General features: G+C 45.2%; 2 protein-coding genes across 4 annotated transcripts in view; one reads left to right on the forward strand and one right to left on the reverse strand.

The window, feature by feature from the left end:
* LOC147023727 (tyrosine-protein kinase Mer-like) overlaps nucleotides 1–17,675 on the reverse strand; it is a 119,375-nt gene that overhangs the window by 62,494 nt on the left and 39,206 nt on the right. For all 3 annotated transcript variants that reach the window (XM_085889474.1, XM_085889475.1, XM_085889476.1), the window contains 4 exons: nucleotides 4,417–4,503; nucleotides 3,812–3,927; nucleotides 2,251–2,464; nucleotides 1,321–1,463 (listed from right to left, as the gene is read on the reverse strand). In XM_085889474.1, the coding sequence (XP_085745600.1) occupies nucleotides 1,321–1,463; nucleotides 2,251–2,464; nucleotides 3,812–3,927; nucleotides 4,417–4,503 (560 nt within the window). The remainder of the gene's footprint in view (nucleotides 1–1,320; nucleotides 1,464–2,250; nucleotides 2,465–3,811; nucleotides 3,928–4,416; nucleotides 4,504–17,675) is intronic.
* BLOC1S3 (biogenesis of lysosomal organelles complex 1 subunit 3) overlaps nucleotides 1–17,675 on the forward strand; it is an 87,926-nt gene that overhangs the window by 11,375 nt on the left and 58,876 nt on the right. Inside the window, exon 2 of the mRNA XM_085889479.1 lies at nucleotides 830–889. The gene's annotated coding sequence lies outside the window, so the exon portion shown is untranslated. The remainder of the gene's footprint in view (nucleotides 1–829; nucleotides 890–17,675) is intronic.

Genomic DNA, 17,675 nt, shown 5'->3' on the forward strand with positions numbered 1-17,675 from the left:
AGAGAGAGAGAGAGAGAGAGAGAGAGAGAGAGAGAGAGAGAGAGAGAGAGAGAGAGAGAGAGAGAGAGAAAAAAACAGGAGGAAACCAAGTGACTTGCAGGTAAGAAGAGTATTTGAGTGAAGTTGGGTTAATGGGGGTAGAAAAGATCGCAGTTAAAATATTGTTTGATGTATGTGGTGAATGGACTGGGTGGAAGACTGGATTAGGGATGGGAGTGGGGGGGAGCAGTTACCAAAGAAAACATTCCAACTATGTCCTTTCCTGCTAAATCTTTTTCCAATGTACGGTAAAGAAGCTCTTGTCTCCCCTCCTCTAACAGCGATGAAGAGCAATGTCCCAAAACGTCAGCCTTACCTTGCTGACCAAGGCAGTTAGCACACCTTTGTCAGCCTTCAAGTGATAAAATATATAATTATGACAAACAGAGTCAATCACTCACACAGCCCCTTTGTCCCACTCTGCAGAAGGCCCCTTACACAATGTGTGTAGATATGTTTGTATGTATGTATATATCCATACATTGCGTCCATAATTGAGGTGTTTTGAGTATTCGGATCCATACATTGCTGTGACAGAATTGTGATGTCATTCGACTCGACGCTCAAGCCAAGCTGCGTCTGATCCTTCGAGGCCAGCACTTCCCGGGTTCTCTGCTCAGAGAGCGGTCCAGCATGACTCAGAGTTATCAATATCAGAGACATTAGGGAATTAGCTGATACGACTTTCGGATGGACTTGTTCCTGTAATTTCAATGATATCATATGGATGGTATCTATAAAAGAAGAATATGAAATTATATTAATTTTTTTCAATTTTATTTTAATACAGGTGTCGAGCCTCATGGAAGAGCAAGATTAGTCATCGCAGAAGAACAGCATCATGTAAAAGGTATGTTTTAATTAACTGTATTTTTGTTTTGACTTTACGTGATAACCTTGCGATTGTATTTACAATTTCCGTGGAATATTTCCTCTGATGGTCAACAGCAAGATCGGACTCAATTGTACATGTTGGCAATCATGGATAAAATTCTTGGCTTGAATGATATCGCTGCCAAGACCCCAATGTGGGCGATAAATCCTCTTGAACCCGTCGTGCAATGGACCCACATGATCTTTAATTAGATTTTTTTTTTTGATCAGTGTCCAAGCTGTCTGAACATCTTCTTATACAGATACTGTGCTTGCACAACATTGAACCAATGTCCATAGAAGGTGATCAGAAAAAAAAAAAATTCATGCTTTTTCTTTTCAAACAAATGTATTACATGTCTGGTTATGTTTATAAAGTCTGTAATTAACTCAAGAACACATTCTCACCTGAAGGATGTTATTAACCCAATACAACACCCTGTAACCAAGCAGGATGCCATTAGCCTGGCCTGGTGGCAGTTCAGACCATTGCAGGAGCAAAGCATCGTCCTTCTCTTCAAAGGTAACATTTTCAGGTGCTACAGAGGGAACTTGGAGAAGATTTAGTGTGGAGTAAGGGGAGGTGATAGGGGGGCAGAAGGGGGGGGGAGACAGATAATGTTCACCAAAGGCATGGTTGAGGGTAATCCACCACTAGGTATAGCAACAGCAATGAGCTATTTTTTATTGTGTATGGAAATATGCTGAATCTCAATGGTGATTGAATCATTCATAAAATTCTCGTATCTGTATTCAGATCCAGATTTTCACCAAAATTTAATCATTTCGTCCTTGTCACACACCCGACCTGTCCACCAGGTTTCGTCCAAATCCTTCTACTTTTTGAGAAATTCTGTTCACAGACAGATAGGCGTGAAAACATAACCTCCATCAATTGAACATTGGACCAGGATTCAACTTGGCCCACTGGTTGCATTATTTCTGGGAGCATTACTGTGATGGTGCTAATGCAGTCCCCCTCTCCTTCCACCCCCAGCCCAGCCATCGGTTTGAGGAGGAATTTGTAATCTCCATGAAATATACCGTGGGATCTATGACCTCCCCGAGCAATCAATACTACCATAATGAACACCCAGCTTAACATTCCATCCCACAGATGGTATGCTCATTGATGCGCTACCAGGATGACGGTTTATAGTGGAGTTCACAATCCAACCCAGCCAGACTAGACACCTCCAAGGCAAGTGCACAGCTACCTCTGCACCAACCTGTTGGACCCCAAAGTAGTGATGAAAAGGAACACATGTGGAGAGAACAGATATGACGTGCGACATTACTTCAAAGCAAAATCAACAATCATGAAGGATTGTTACTCACCTCCCTCGGTAGTCTCTGCAAACACCAAAGGAGACCACTGAGAGAGTCCGATGCTGTTTTCACATGCCACCCGGAACTGATATTGGGTCAAGGCAGCGAGGGAAGTGACATTTCCTTCATATGGTTCCAAAGCAAGAAATTCCAGCTTCACCCCAGTGCCCACTTGTTCTATCTCGAGACCTTCGGAAGTCTGGTTTGTTTGCTTCTCGAAGAACTGCAAACATGTATATATATAATTCAAATTGAGCAAATAAATTATGTAAATAATTATAAAGATGCAGGTACGTTCTGAAATGAGAAGTTCCAAGTCAGGCAAAAACTGACATCCTCTTCAAACAATCACATCAATTTGATTCGATTGTATGAATCGGGAAGTCTGTACTCACTTAATCTTTCCTGTTTGGCAAGTTTTTCTAGTTCAAGTGGAAAAGTTTACAAGCCTTGTCCATCGTACCATTATCTGAAATGCCACCTCATTCATGGTGTACAACGTGGATGTGCACAAGAAAAAAAAAGGTTAAAATTCTACCACTGGGAAGGTCACACGCCAGAGACATTTCTCGAAGACAGCAATTCAATCACAAACATTCCTACTTTAGAGTAGAGTCTAATGGAAAAACGAAAAGCATAAACAGCTGAAAAACAACAGTTGGGGTGTTCTTGGTTACGTTGTGCTACATGCCGGACAAATTCCATGCACACACAATGCCCTCTCAGTGGGAAATCTTTGAGAGATCCAGTTTGCCGAAATAGGTGTGGTCTGTTCGTGCTGCCCATCCGCTGGCTGCCTCCACACGGCTCCCTCGGGCCTGCTCTTATGGAATAATGTTCTCTCGATGTCATCGCTGGCCGGCGCAGGCATGGACGCATAGGATTTGAACCAAAACACCAATTCATGCCGTAAGCGTGGGATACACTTCCTTCCCCTATTGCAATCATTACTGCAAAGTCATTCACCGCTACAAATGAGAAACATTATTCAATTCCTGTTTCCAAGCTGCTAAGAAAAGTACAGCAGGAAGTGCACTCAAAACTGAGAGTGATGAAACGTTGGAATCGTGATCGACACATCAGACAGAGAAAGCTAATCCTCCAGTTTAGGATGCTTCCTCAAACCAAGATATGCAACTTTAAAAGAAAACATGATGTCCATTCTAGTCCCATCACCCTTGATCGACATTTCCACTCATTTATGATCACCACCGAGTGCACTCTTCGATATTTCCACGAGAAGAGCACTCGGTAGAGTGCATACCTCTGCCACGTAATGCCTGATCCACGAGAACATATTTTTCCTCTTGGTTTTAATATTTCAAGCCTTGGTTAAAAAAAAAAAAACCCATTGTGCTAATGCAGGAGAAGGCCATGAGGCCCATTAAGCCTATGCAATGGTTGCCAACCTATGGTGTGTGCGTGCGTACCCAATCCTTTTTAACTGCTGAGCGCAAGCAAGGAAGCAGCACGTATCATTGTTAAAGTTTTTGAAAACAACCAAACTCCCAGACTCAGAGCAGACACCACCGAGTCTGGGTAATTATTAGTACCCTGTTCATGCACGCACCTCAATGGAACATGAATGCAGAGGAGAAAAGCCATCAAAGCCAGGTGACCAGGAAAGCAAGACAGAATGAGGAGAGGTTTTCTTCACTGTAAGATCATTGGGTATGTGTGGCAACTCTGCAAATAAACATTACCAGGAAAATGATGAAACACTCACTGTACATCCCTCATATTGCTTTCTGTTCTCTGCACCTGTTACAATGAAAGACTAATGCCATGTTTTTGTTCCAAACGTCGACAACATTTCATGAGCACAATGCACTCGATCAATTGTCCCGTTTTCAAAAATAAATAAAAAGCCAATTCAATTTTTTGGGGGGAAATATTAATACATGCCTCATGGTAGAGCTCGTACATAAATTACATGAAGAACAAGGACATTAGGAGGCATAAATGTACTTTTTCACAAGTTAAGAGGACATTAGGAGGCCAGGGACAAATCAACGCGGTATCTTCCAGGTCAGGCGGCAATAGTCCTGAGGAAGTACGTGTTATACAAACAAAAAGTTGAACCTGTATTGAACTGCAGAAATGAAACAGAAAGTTGTTAATAATACACAGATGTGAACAGTGCAGCGTTTACACCACTGCGGGTGGATAGCGTACCTTTGACGTTGACCCAAGCAGTTCTAGACACTGTAATTCCACGAGAGTTGCGTGCATGACAAGAGTAACTGCTCGAAATTTCTATGCCTGGGAATGAAAGTTTGAGATGCAGCTGCAATTATATATACACATACACATATTTTTAATGTAGAAACAAAAAACAATTAGAACGGGAGGGGAAGAAATTCCACTGCATTGTTAAGAGCAATTTGGACAAAAAAAATGAAATATCAAACCAGGTTGGCCATTTTGCTGTCTCTGGCCGGATGAAAATCACACTGTAAACAGCTCGTATGAATATATGATCAAAATCAAAACAATCAGAAGTTATATTGGTCCAGTAATGGTGTAAAGAGAGATGGTCTCCATTATCATGAGTTATTTTAAGTTCAAATACCAAAAGTTTTTTGATTATGGAGTAGCATGATACAATTATTGTGAAGAGTGGTTTTGCCAATCCAAGAGTATTAACAACTAACAGATATACCAGTTAAAGATCGGTGCTACTGGATTTTATAGGGGGGAGGGTCAAAGAACAACGAAAACAACAATAACAGCAATCCCCCCCCCCTCCCAGATGAATTCCGTGATGTCATCCAGCATGGCAAACACTTTGAGAAAGGTCTGATTCATTAGGCTGAACAGAATAAGTGTTGGAGTTATAAGTAATTGGATATGGTGTAAGATGTATTTTTTTTTTCAATACACATCTGAGGCTCATACAATGAGCTCGTACTAGTACACTGAACGGATCAAGACAAGATGAACAGTAGAGAGAGAGTGGTGTGGAGGGGGGAGGGGGGGGGACACTGACAGCAGAGTTGAAGGCCAAGACAGAGACAGACTTGGACAAACATTGGGTTTGGGGAGCAATGAAGAGCAGGAGAGGATGCATGGGGTGGACAAGATGGATACAGAAGGAAACTCTCAGGAGGGAAAACTGGAAATTTGGAAAGAGGAGGGATTGGAGTGGAGTTGGGGGGGGGGTGGAGTTAATGGGGGTAGAAACGATCACTGGTTTGGATTGGGGATGATCTGACATGGTGGTGAATGGCAATCTTGAAGACCTGGAGGAAAGAATGAGATTGAAGAGAGTTTGGAAGTTGGTTCCACAGGCAGAAAAAAAGAGGAACAAATGAGTGGAGGTGAGCAGTGATCCTGGATTTCGGTAGTTTCACCAGAAGAGGGTTGATTGTGGACTGTGCGTGCCCTGCAGAAACCTGGGGGTGGGGGGGGAGGGTACAAAGCACGCAAAGAACAGAGGTGTAAGACCAGAAAGGAGGCGAGAGAAGACAGAGAGACCACAGACCTGTCTGTGATGGTGAAGTAATCAACCCATAAACTCAGCTTCATCATGGGAGATTCCAATAATCTTCAAGCTGTCAAGCTAAGCAAGATGTGAGGCAGGGGAGCCAGCCCAGAGGGGGAGAGCAGTACTCCATCAAGCTGTAGATGAAGGCCTTGTAGCTGGATTGGAGATCTTCGGTGTAACTTTGAGATGTGGTTTGCCCAAGAAAGATCGCGGTTGATAGTGGACCCAGGAGTTTGAATTACTAAACTTCCTCAAGAGGATTGTTGAGAAAGTATATGGGGGAGTGGGTGGATGGTTTGCCAGACTGTCCTTTCAGAGAGAAATAGTGAGAGTGTGAGATTTGTCAGGATTGAAAGACATGTTGGTCATATTCCAAGTGTTTGACCATCTTGTGATCTTGTCAAGGTTTGAAGGGAGGGAAGAGACTGCAGCCTGTCTGTTTGAAGGATGAGGGATGTCATGGGAGAGGGTGGATTTATCAGTAAACAGATAAAGAGAATTTTCCAGAGTTTCAGAAAGATCATTTATGACGATCAGGAATAGCAATGGGCCCAGAACACTGCCTTGGGGGCACTCCAGCCTTGACAGGAAGAGGAGATGAAAGCATTCCATTGAGGTGCACATATTGGTGAAGAGAGTAGAGGTAGTCAGTAAGCCATATGTGAAATTGGTCTTGGAAGCCATAGGCAGATCGTTTGGAGAGAAAGGCAGGATGCCAGACTGTATCAAAAGCATGAGATATGTCCGGAAGGACGGCACTGACCTCATGTCTGATATTTGAGATCCTCCATCCATTGTTGGATTAGTAGAAGCAGCACGTCCAAGGTGGAATTATCTCGTCTGAAACCAAATTGGTGATCTGAGATGAGGATGTTGGAGTAAAGGAAGGATTTTATTTCAACTGCGATGATGGATTACCTGACCGTGCTGATTGTAAGCAGGCTGATAGGTATGTAGTTGAGGAGATCAGCGTTTTCACCTTTTTATGTAATGCAGTGACGTTCGTGGACTTACAAACAGATGGAGGATGACCAAGCGCAAATGGCAGAGACAGGATGTGCAAGAGCAGGTTTTTCTGATACGTGAGCTGATGCCGTTTAGTCCGGTAGCAGAGTCAAGAGTCGAGGGTTGAAATATACTTCTTCACCTTCTCAGGTACAAAAAGACAGTCCAGGAGGAGTTGTGCATGACAAGGAAGGATGGGTACTGAGAGTGAGGGGTTGGGGACAAGATTTGAAAGCAAACACAGAATTTAGGTGTTCGGACTTCTCGTGAGCGAAGTTGGTTGTGATGCTATTTGAAGAGAGGGAAGGGATGGAAGGGGAGCATACTCCGGAGAACAAAAGCACCACTATGTTTTCGAGGAGGGAGACAAGTTTTAAAGCTTATTCTTGAGGTTGGACAGATCATGTTTTCTCGCCGTCCTGAGAGTGGACACACACTTGTTACGGACTACGTAGAATGCACTGAGCTTGCAATTGTTTCAGAGCAATTGCCTCACTGCAGGATTCAGTGTACCATGAGTGGGGAGAAGGGTAGGGTAACTGAAGACGAAATGGGATTAATCCGTGCATGAGAGAAAGCAGATTCCTGTGGAAGAATTCCAAAGCTGGCATTAACATCAGGAGCGGTAGATATGGTAGACCAGTCCTGAAGAGAGATGGCCGCTTGCAGTAAATGCCAATCTGCCTGAGTGAACTTCAAGACGTCACTAATTATACTTTTAAGAAGTTTGGTGGCATGCAACACGAAAGTCTATAATGATAATATAGATCCCGTGGCCAAATACTATCAGAAGTGGACTTTACAAGAACATTTCATTTTTATCGCTGGCTCATTCATAATAAAAAGTAATAAATCTTCATTACATGTATCAAAGATAACATACATTTCCTCAAGGTAAGTGCTCTTTATCCGGCACCAAGGGGTTGACGGGATGACATGGATGTAGTGCACTCGTGTTTCAGCCGGCTATTCTGAGTTCGATTCCAAAGCTGACTATAAACCGTCAGAGTGGTATTTCGCAGGCATGGTATCATACCAATGTGAATGCATCGTCTGTTGGGTAGGACATTGAGCCAAGGTCCCGTCTGCCAGCATCGGTTGCTGCTGGTGGACGTTAAAGATCCAATAGCGTCTTTCAGAGAGTCGATGCCCGATTACTACCAATGGGAAGGCAGCAGCAAGTCCACCTTTTCCAGGGGGCAGGAAGCTGCTTTGGAAATTCCCAATACCCGAAAAAGGATACGGGATGAATCCACCCATGCACTCTCTCCTTTACCACGGCTGGTAAAGGACAGCTGTGGACGGCTGTGCTGTGTAAACTTGGTAGTTTGCCTTCATGCAAGTTTAACAGTTATTTTGACCTCCGCCACTAAAGGTCAGGTAAGGTATGGGAGCATATGCCAGAGCAGCGAGTGGCTGCGACCACTTTCCCCCGGTACTCTCGGTGCCTCCGTCTGGCCATCCCCCAGGTAGATGCCAGGCCCATCCCCATCTCCTTGAGATGCTGATCAACCTGCTGCAACGATGAGGCATGTGGTCAGCCCATTGGCCTCCTCCACTCAGGAGACTCCCTTGCTGAGAGAATCTGGTGAGCAGGATCAGCGTCAGTAAAACGAGCCACATGTCCGTACAGACGCAGCTGACGCTCACGGATTATGTAGGTAATAAATCTCATCCGAGTCTCTCTCAGCAACCGCTCCTTGGACACAAAGTCTGACCAGTGATAGCCAAGGATTCTCCAAAGAGACTTGGTACCAAAGGAATTAAGTCTCCGTCTCAGATCCCTGGTCAGAGTCCAAGTCTCACATCCATAGAACAAGACTGGAATCACCAAGGACCTGAAGACTCGGACTTTCGTCCTCTCGCACAGGTACCAACAGCGCTACACCCCATTATCCAGTGAATCCATGACTCCCCAGACCCGACCCAGACGTCTATTGACCTCTGACTCACAGCCAGCAGAGACATGAATATCACTGCCAAGGTAAGTGCTGAAAAGTGTGTGGAGGCCAGTACATACCCCTTCTTGCAAAGTCAAGGAACTTGGTGCTATTCTGGTTCACAATTCCAGACCCATCGGGACCAACACACATCTCATAACCATCCCTATCAGTTCCAGTCGATGCATTGAAATCCCCCAAGACTAGAAGAGTACCTCGCCTGGGGCACTGATGAACTCCAGACTCTAGCGTGGCATAGAATGTGTCCTTCACAGTGAGATCACTCGCCTCAGTCAGAGCATATGCAGAGACCAGGGAAATGACATGCAAGGAGTGACGAATCCTTAGTCTCACAATACGCTCGTTGACCGGTATTACCTCAATTATCATTGGAGTCAGCTTATTGGATGCAGCTACAGCAACTCCTTGGGAATGGTAAACATCAGAGTGACCAGACCAGTAATAGGTGTAACCACCCACCATTATCTTGCCGCAATCCGGTCTCCGAACCTCAGAGAGGGCTGCAATACCGATGTCCAAACGCTTGAGCTCAGATGAGAACAGAGACAGGTGATTATCCTCTCTTTGGGATAGGACATTCCAGGCACCCACCCAAAGGGACCGCCTCAGGTTAACCCAAGGAGACCGCCTTCTGGTGGACGACACCTCAGCACCACTCCGACACACTCTCTCTCGCAACCTGACCCGGGAATGTTACCCTGTAGTTTCCCTCCTATCATCAAAGATTGGGGTCCCGAAGGCTTTGCCCCAATCCCATCATCCGGTGAGCTGCCCTGCGAAGGGAAGCTGCACAGGAGGTACTCCCACGGAGTGGGTTTTCAGATTTTCTCATGCTTCGAGATGTTTTGCGGAATGAAGGGTTTTACGGTGGCCGGGGTGCAAATCCTGCCACCAACCTCCTCATAAAATGTAACCCAACTGCAAAAGGATGTCCGCAGACAGTTGGGCACTAGATATGGATGGCCGTTGGTTCACAAGGAGCTCCTCCGCCCTTTGACAGGTTTTGTTTTTAATCCTGCTGGGTGTCCATATCCAAACACCCTCCTCACCAGGAAACCTGGTGGGGGAGATGGATTAGTCACCGACAACCCGACCATGGAACAGGTTAGTACAGGTTTACATGATACCTGAAGCAAGTCACAGATCTGATCTGGCCTGACCTGACATAACCTCCACAAGGGATAATTGATTCGATTTTGGTGAAGATCTGAATCCAGATCTGGATCTGAGAATTTTTTCAGTGATTTTTCACCATTGAGTGATCGGGCCAAAACAACAAAGAGCAGGATATCTCAAAACTGTGCGGACTACACTGAACAACAAAAATTTTTTACTGGAGATGTGTAAAGTGATTTAGACTAATTTGGGTACGCTGATTTCAAAAATCATAACCGTTTTGCTGTATCACGTCAGGATTTTCAGTAACAGAAATATTCCCATTGCCTAGAAGTCAGGATTTCAATGAAATTTACAAAAATTCATTTATTCATTTATTTCATCATGAATGCTTCAAAATTATAGAAATTACAGAAAAACTCCACTAGAATGTAATTAAAAATGATTTAGGCATTTGGCTTTGCGTTTGTGCTGCTCTGTGTCAGTTTCACGATGCAGGAACCAGCAGAAATCGCCCATCATGTTCGGGTTGTGCCGCCCTTCGTAACGCGTCTCCATGAGTGAAATCTCTTGGTGGAATTGCTCGCCGTGCTCGTCCGAGACTGCTCCCAAGTTGTCAGGGAAGAAGTTCAGGTGCTGGTGTAGGAAATGGATTTTCAGGGACATCCTGGAGCCAAGTTTCCTGAAGGACTCCAGCAGCTGCTGCACTATTTCTTCATAGTTGTCCGCGCGCTCGTTCCCCAAGAAGTTGTCCGTCACAGCTTTGAAGCTCCTCCACGCTGCCAGCTCTTTGGGGTTTAGAGTTGTCGGAAAAGTTTCGTCCTTCATAATCTGTCGGATTTGCGGTCCAACAAAGACACCAGCCTTGATCTTGGCCTCCGACAAGGTGTTGCCAAACTTTTCCTTGAGGTATAAAAACCCACGCCCATTCAGATCCATTGCCCGTACAAAACTTTTCATCAAGCCGAGCTTTATGTGGAGTGGTGGAAGGAAAACCTTGGCTGGGTCGACATGGGCGACATGCTTCACGTTGTGTCGACCAGGTACATGCTCTTTTCGCTCTTCCCAATCTTTCTTCGTCCAGTGATTCTTGTCGTCTCTGCTATCCCAGAGACAAAGGAAGCACATGTATTTCGTGTAGCCTGACTGCAGCCCTAACAACAGCGCCACCACTTTCAAGTCTCCGCAGATGTGCCAGTTGAAGTCATTGTACTTGATGGAATCAAGCAGCTGCCGCATAGTCTCATAGGTCTCGGTCATGCCGAACGCGTGAGCCAGTGGGACTGATGGTTTCTCGTTGCCATTGTGGAGCAAAACAGCCTTCAAGCTGTTCTTCCCCGAGTCGATGAAGAGGCGCCAGTCTGCAGGATCGTGATCACACCCAAGTTCTTTCAACAGACCGTTGATGTCACTGCAGAATGTCATCGTGTCTTCCATCTCAAAGAACTCAGCCATGTCTCTGTGACGTGCTCTGAACAAGGATATCTTGGTGTTAGGTTCAAGTAGATTCCACTGCTGCAGCCTTGATCCAAGCAGCTCTGCCTTCGCCTTTGACAGCGAGAGATCTCTTACAAGATCATTTAAGTCTCCCTGGTTCAGAAGGTGTGATTCTTGAGTGTCGGGTTCAAAAGGTTCATCATCACCATCCTCTTCACCACTGCTTACAGCTATGTTCTGATCAGCTGGAGGTGTTGGAACGGGGTTCTCGTCATCATGAGGCACAGGTTTACGAGCAGAGACGCAGTCAGCGTACTTGATGTGACCTTTATTCTTCTTGTTGAAGCCGGCGATGCTTGTGCAGCAGAAATAACAATCATCATGATGATTCTGCGGCTCACGCCATATCATGGGCACCGCAAATGGCATGCTCGCGCGCTTGCCCACCAACCACTGAGTCAAGGTTGTGTGACAGCTTGTGCAGCAGATGTGTGGTGCCCAGCTCTGTTCTTGGTCCCCCACCTTACACCCGAAGTAGTGAAAGTAGGCGGCCTTCATTTTCACTGCTGTAGATATACTTCGCTGTTGATCTTTTTTGGTATACCGACCACAGACATAACAGAAGTTGTCAGGATGATTGGTACAGGAACGCCTACTCATCTTTATCTGAAAGAAAGAAATATAACACAAGTTAACAACAATTGTACGAAATAGACATGTTAAAGACATGTAAATTTCATTGAAATCCTGACTTCTAGGCAATGGGAATATTTCTGTTCCTGAAAATCCTGACGTGATACAGCAAAACGGTTATGATTTTTGAAATCAGCGTACCCAAATTAGTCTTAATCACTTTACACATCTCCAGTAAAAAAAAAAATTTGAAATTTGTTGTTCAGTGCTATCAAGCAGGAGGGTTGTATCAGGTTTCAGAGCAATCAGTTGCTAAATAAGGGAAGAGTAGGGATCCGAAGCTTCATGGGGAAATGAAAAAATAGTGAATTGATTTATTCATATGGAGCCTGTGGTTGCTTGGCTGCATAATTTCCTGGGGGTGTGACTGTGCACTGATGCAATGCCCCCATTACCAGCACGCTGGTGCTCATTTTGCCAACCTCAGAAGGACGGCAGGTTGAGTCAACCCTACCTGGTGTTAATTCAACGGCCCGAGAGGGGCTTGAACTCAAGACTTTAGGATCTTAAGCCAGCCACCTTACCCATTAAGCCAACACCAGACCTAAAACAGTGAATTGATAAGACGTCATCACAAATGCATATTTAAAAGTTTGTGAACATTTTAAAAGTCAAACTTTGAGTAGATAATAAAAATGGGCCAAAAATTGAATAAATCTTCTTCGTGGCCACTCACTTGGATGATGTTACTGGTGGTCAATTATCCAGATAGTGGTCTACTTCTTTCTTCTTTCATGTGGTGCGATCGTCAGCTATTCGAGATGTAAAACTAGCAGATCTAAACCATTCTCAGGCCTGCTGATCAAGCTGTGCAAGAGTGTTCCAATCTCCTACCAATTGGTAGATGGGACACTCTTCCACCAATAATTCTGTAGTTTGGGGCTCTCCACAATCACAGCTTGCTGTGTCAGCCAGGTTCCAGGTATACATGCAAACCTTAAAACGTCCAATGCCTGCACGCAGTTTGTTCAGGTGTCATCACTCCTTTCTTGGAAGTCTGCAGCCAGCTGGGAGAGGTGGAAATGGGCGGCACATGCTGCAGTCTGTCTTCAGATTGCCTCCTTTTCCACTCCAAGAGGAGCCACTGTTGTCTGCTCTCTGAGTTGTCGGCCTCGATATAAGACTGGGCTGCCCTGCTGAAAGGCTTCAGACTCTGAGCCATTGAGTTTGCAGTGGTTCGTACATCTTGTTGTGGAGGGGACGAACTTCAGAGTCAGAAGCTTTTAGTGCAGCATGTCTGGTTGCTACTTATCACCTTCGGTGGTGAGGCAGGATACCAGCGAGAAGAGGTAGGTGATGGGTAGGTGTCGGTCTGAGAGTTCCATTCAATTGAACTTGTAGTTGCAGTCTATTGGCATCCTTGTTGCTCAGGTGAAAATCTGAGCAGGTGGTGTTCTGCACATGAAGATGGTATCACCATTGATGGTAATCAGTGTGTATTGTGTAAATATCACACAACCCGGTAAATTACGACAACAATGAATTTATCACACGACATTGCACCCTGAAAATTGTCACAGGTCTTTAGGATGGCTGAGTCATCTGCATAGGCCAGTTTCATACCAGAAGTGTGTGGCAAGTCAGCTGTATAGAGATTGAAAAGTGCTGTAGCAAGAACAGACCCTTGGAGGACACCATTCTTAAAGGTCCTGGTCTGGCTGGGTAGTCCATTTATTAGCACCCGTAAACAGCAGTAGGATGATGATCTCATTGATGACTTGCACAATACAACTGTCTTGAAGAGAGGAGCGATCAATCATGAGTGCACATTTCCTGTTGGCCTCAAAAGCATCCTCAATATGTTCTGTGAGCAGCATCTGATCTTCTGCGCTCTTGTGTTTCCTGAAACCTGCTTGTTCATTCGGGAGACCTTGCTCAAGCAGTGGCCCTATCCTGTTCAGGATGACCCTTTCAAACAATTTGAAGGGAACCGACAGGAGGGAGATATGGCAGTAACTCTTTGGGTCATTTTTCAGCTTGTTGGGCTTGGGGATAGCTACAACATTTGCTCTCTTCCAGACCAGTGGGACTCGAGCTATTGCTCGGCAGTGTGACATGAAGATCCTCAACCAGTCGAGAAAAAGAGCCTGGATGGACGAGCTGTTCATCATGAATGCTGCCTAGGCTCCCGTGGCTTCTGTATAGGCTTCTAGACACGAATGTGTTGTCCTTCCCACACTTGAGTTTATCAATTGCAGTCTCAAGTTCAGTTGATGAAACTTATCTGGTGAAGATCAACAGACAGTGAGTGCCTAACCTCCCGAAGTTCGGACTTGACATTGCGGGAGAAAGCTTTATCTGGCTGCTGATATTTGCCATTGTTAAAGAGTGTCCAGGTCGTTAAATCTGGAGTAACGGGGAGAGTTTTCATTTTGCTGTTCTCCCAGTTAGGCGATTGATCAGCTGCCAGGCTTTGCAGCTTGAGTGGGTAAAATTGATGCTTTCAACAACTTCTCCCCATCATGACTTGCGAACCTCATCCAACTGCGATTTTAACTTGAATGCTGCATGAGACGCTTCCTACTCATTAGATGCGTGGATAAAGGCATCGTAGAGCCTTTTGCACTCAGGATCCCAGCCTCGTATGTATGTTGTGCGGCAGCCACGAGGAATGACAGACTTAGAGGCGACACTGATCCCATCACAAAAATTAAGATATGCCTCCTCGATGTTGAAGGAGTCTCGGGGAGGAAGTGTGGCCACCTTGTGGAAATTCGATCTCTTAGCTAGAAGGGAGGTTGTTGGGACCAGTAGAGGGGCTCCGTTAATGAGGACAGGTCTGTGGTGGGAGCATGGAAAGCGATCTAAAACCAGTCTTGTCAATGTTGCAATGCCGTCACCCTGCCACCATGCCAGATCCGGGTCTGTAATGGTGTTTTAGTGGAAAGTTGCTGGTTCACGACGATGAAAGAGAAAAGTGAGATCACACTGAGATGCCCAGTTACAAAGTACCTCACCATTTACTGTGGTGTAGTTTGGGGTTTGTGACTCCATTCCCGATGTTGGGAATTGAAATCACACGTATAAAGATTAGGGGGTGGTGCAGTGGGGATGTCACTGGGTCGGAGGAGTACTAATGGTGGCTTGTACATCGTGATGGTGTCGAGATCCTAGATTTTGATGATGTGCCATTGCAGATCAGCCAGGAGCTGACATTGCAATTACTGTGCAGTTGTAGACAGAACACTTGACGTACGTTGCAATATGTCTGCTGAGCACATGATAGGTATACTCTATGGGTATACTGAACACATGATGAAGCTGGCTGTATTGCTTTGATGCAACTCTCTGCTCCAACACAATTTATCTCTAGCACGCACACGCACACGCACACACACACCCTGGGCGAGTGTGGGAAATAACAGGTGTTTAAAAGCTTCAGGCTGAATGGCAGGTGAGCAGGCCCTGAGAAGGAGCAGACAAACTGGCAACTTACGAGGACAGAATGTTTTGACAGCCAGAAATACCGAATCAACACGCAGCAAGCAACCCAGGCCAAGAGAGGAAAGAGCAGCTAAGGACCCATCGACTGCCTGACCCAAATCTCTCTCAGCTTTCCTCTCATGGTCTTACACCCAGCTCCGTCGAATGCTGAATTTCCCCCCCCCCCCCGCCTCCCCCCGGTCTCGGTTACTCCCCAAGGGTGGAGAGTGGGTCTGCTAATAACCCCAGAGCCAATCAACATTCACAGGGAAGGTCACAATCTTTGCACCCAACTTAAATGGAGAGGAAGCCAAAATTATGGTCCATCCACGTTGCCCTTCCAGTCCCATGCCTGGCCTTACTCACCTGGCGTTTCCTGATGTCATACATGGGGGAACATATACAGTAGACACTTAACCTAATTAAACTGCCAATTAAATATGGCAAGTGCTGTCCCTTGCAGTATACAATGAGGACGTCTTAGCCCACGCACATGTACTTAATCCAAGCAGGACAACGTCTACGTCATGTGATTCACACACTGGGGGTGTATACCTTAATTCTAATAACCACCTTCCAGTTTTGAAGAAAAATAAATTGGCATATTTGAACTTGATACTTGTTTTTAGCATTCGGTATGCAAGAGGTGTAGGTCAATGGAGGAGCTAAATGGCAAATTGCAGCAGGTTTTTACACTACCAAAGTGTGGGAGATGGGGTGGACAAACACACGGAGTAAAAAAAAAACACACAAACTAGTAACAATGGGCGAGAAAGAAACAGAATGGGAAAGGATGAGTGTGTGTGTGTGTGTAATCTTTCAAAGCAGGATGTTAAAACAATATGCGCACACAACACACGGAATTATCGCATAAAATCAGAGCTATCTGATGCAAAATCACATTAGATCGAGATAGTTTACAATCTTACAACATCTCTTTTATTTTAACTGTCCTCTTCTTCAAATGCCACATAGTTTACTCATGTTCAGGTCTTCTTCTTCTTGCATACGGCAGCTTGGCTGCCGAGTCGCAATCATTTTGTTGGGGCGCGACCGTGCCGCTGATGCTGAGCCCTTATACCAGTACACTGGTACTTATTTCGCCGACCTCAGAAGGATGGCAGGCTGAGTCAACCCCACCTGGTGTTAATTCAGCGGCCAACAGGGCTCAAACTCAGGACCCTAAGATCCAAAGCCAGCCACCCGAACCACCAAACAAACACCAGGCTTCTGTTCAGGTAATATATGTCATCTGTTAATAAAAGATCAGATGAGTGCATTACTCATGTCATCTGGAATTGTATCGCTGCCATCTAAAGGAACCAGTGAAGTTAAAGACATAATATGGGCCTCTGTTTTGTCGCAGAGGATTTCATTTCATGGTCTCTCACCATACCTGCCTGTTCCAAACCACTCCGGTGTCAGTTTGTTAACCCTCTGCTATCCATCTCAGCTCTTCCATGAGACTACACAATTTTCAAAAGATTTTATCTCCTGTATATACAGTAGCAGACTGCACTAACTTAGATAGCATTATTCAACTTGACGTACCATCTTCAGCAAATATGCACACCAAAATAACTTAGCCCTCCATTAGTCAGTGTTATCGCTAGTTGCTGGATACTGGACCGATACAGAACGATTAAAACAATGCTCCGGTTTTAAATTGCTCTACTTCTGGCCTCAGCAGGACCGATTCATGAACCGCAAATGTCCCACAAAACTAATGGTAGAAGATGGACGGACACAAGCTCTTCTGTGCTTAAATGACCTCCTTATGCAGTTTCAGAGGCCGCTATTCTGGGGAAGCCAATAGTGTGTGCAATTGGCTTGTAGGATTTAAGACAATAACAAACATCACAAAGCCAAGAATGAGGGGTGGCTGCTTGGCTTGAGCAAGTAAGCCTCGGTTTTCTTAACGCTGTACTAACTCACAGCAATATACAAGTACAGGATGGCTCAGAGGTAGCGTACTCGCCAATGAACCGTTTCGTCTTGGATTGATGCCCAACCAGACTACAAGTGGTCATGTCAGTGCTTCAGACTCTTGCCAAATTGTAAGTTCCTGCATTAATGTAAAGGGACAACTGCATCGGTCGCCCACCTGTGCATATCAGCAATGATACAACAAGTGAGCCAAATTATGTCATCAAATCCCTGTCGAATATGCATTTGCTGGAAGATTATTAACCAATGCTGTTTGTGGGTCAACTGTGATGAAAATGTGGATCTTGAAAGGCAATGATGACAATGCTGTTAGGTCTCTGTTTCTTCATCCCTCCCTCCCTCTCCCTTGGTAGGGGCCTTAGTGC

Source organism: Eptatretus burgeri, chromosome 7, assembly GCF_056783735.1.
Source record: "Eptatretus burgeri isolate ZD-2024b chromosome 7, Ebu_testis_v1, whole genome shotgun sequence".
NCBI classification, from domain to species: domain Eukaryota; kingdom Metazoa; phylum Chordata; class Myxini; order Myxiniformes; family Myxinidae; genus Eptatretus; species Eptatretus burgeri.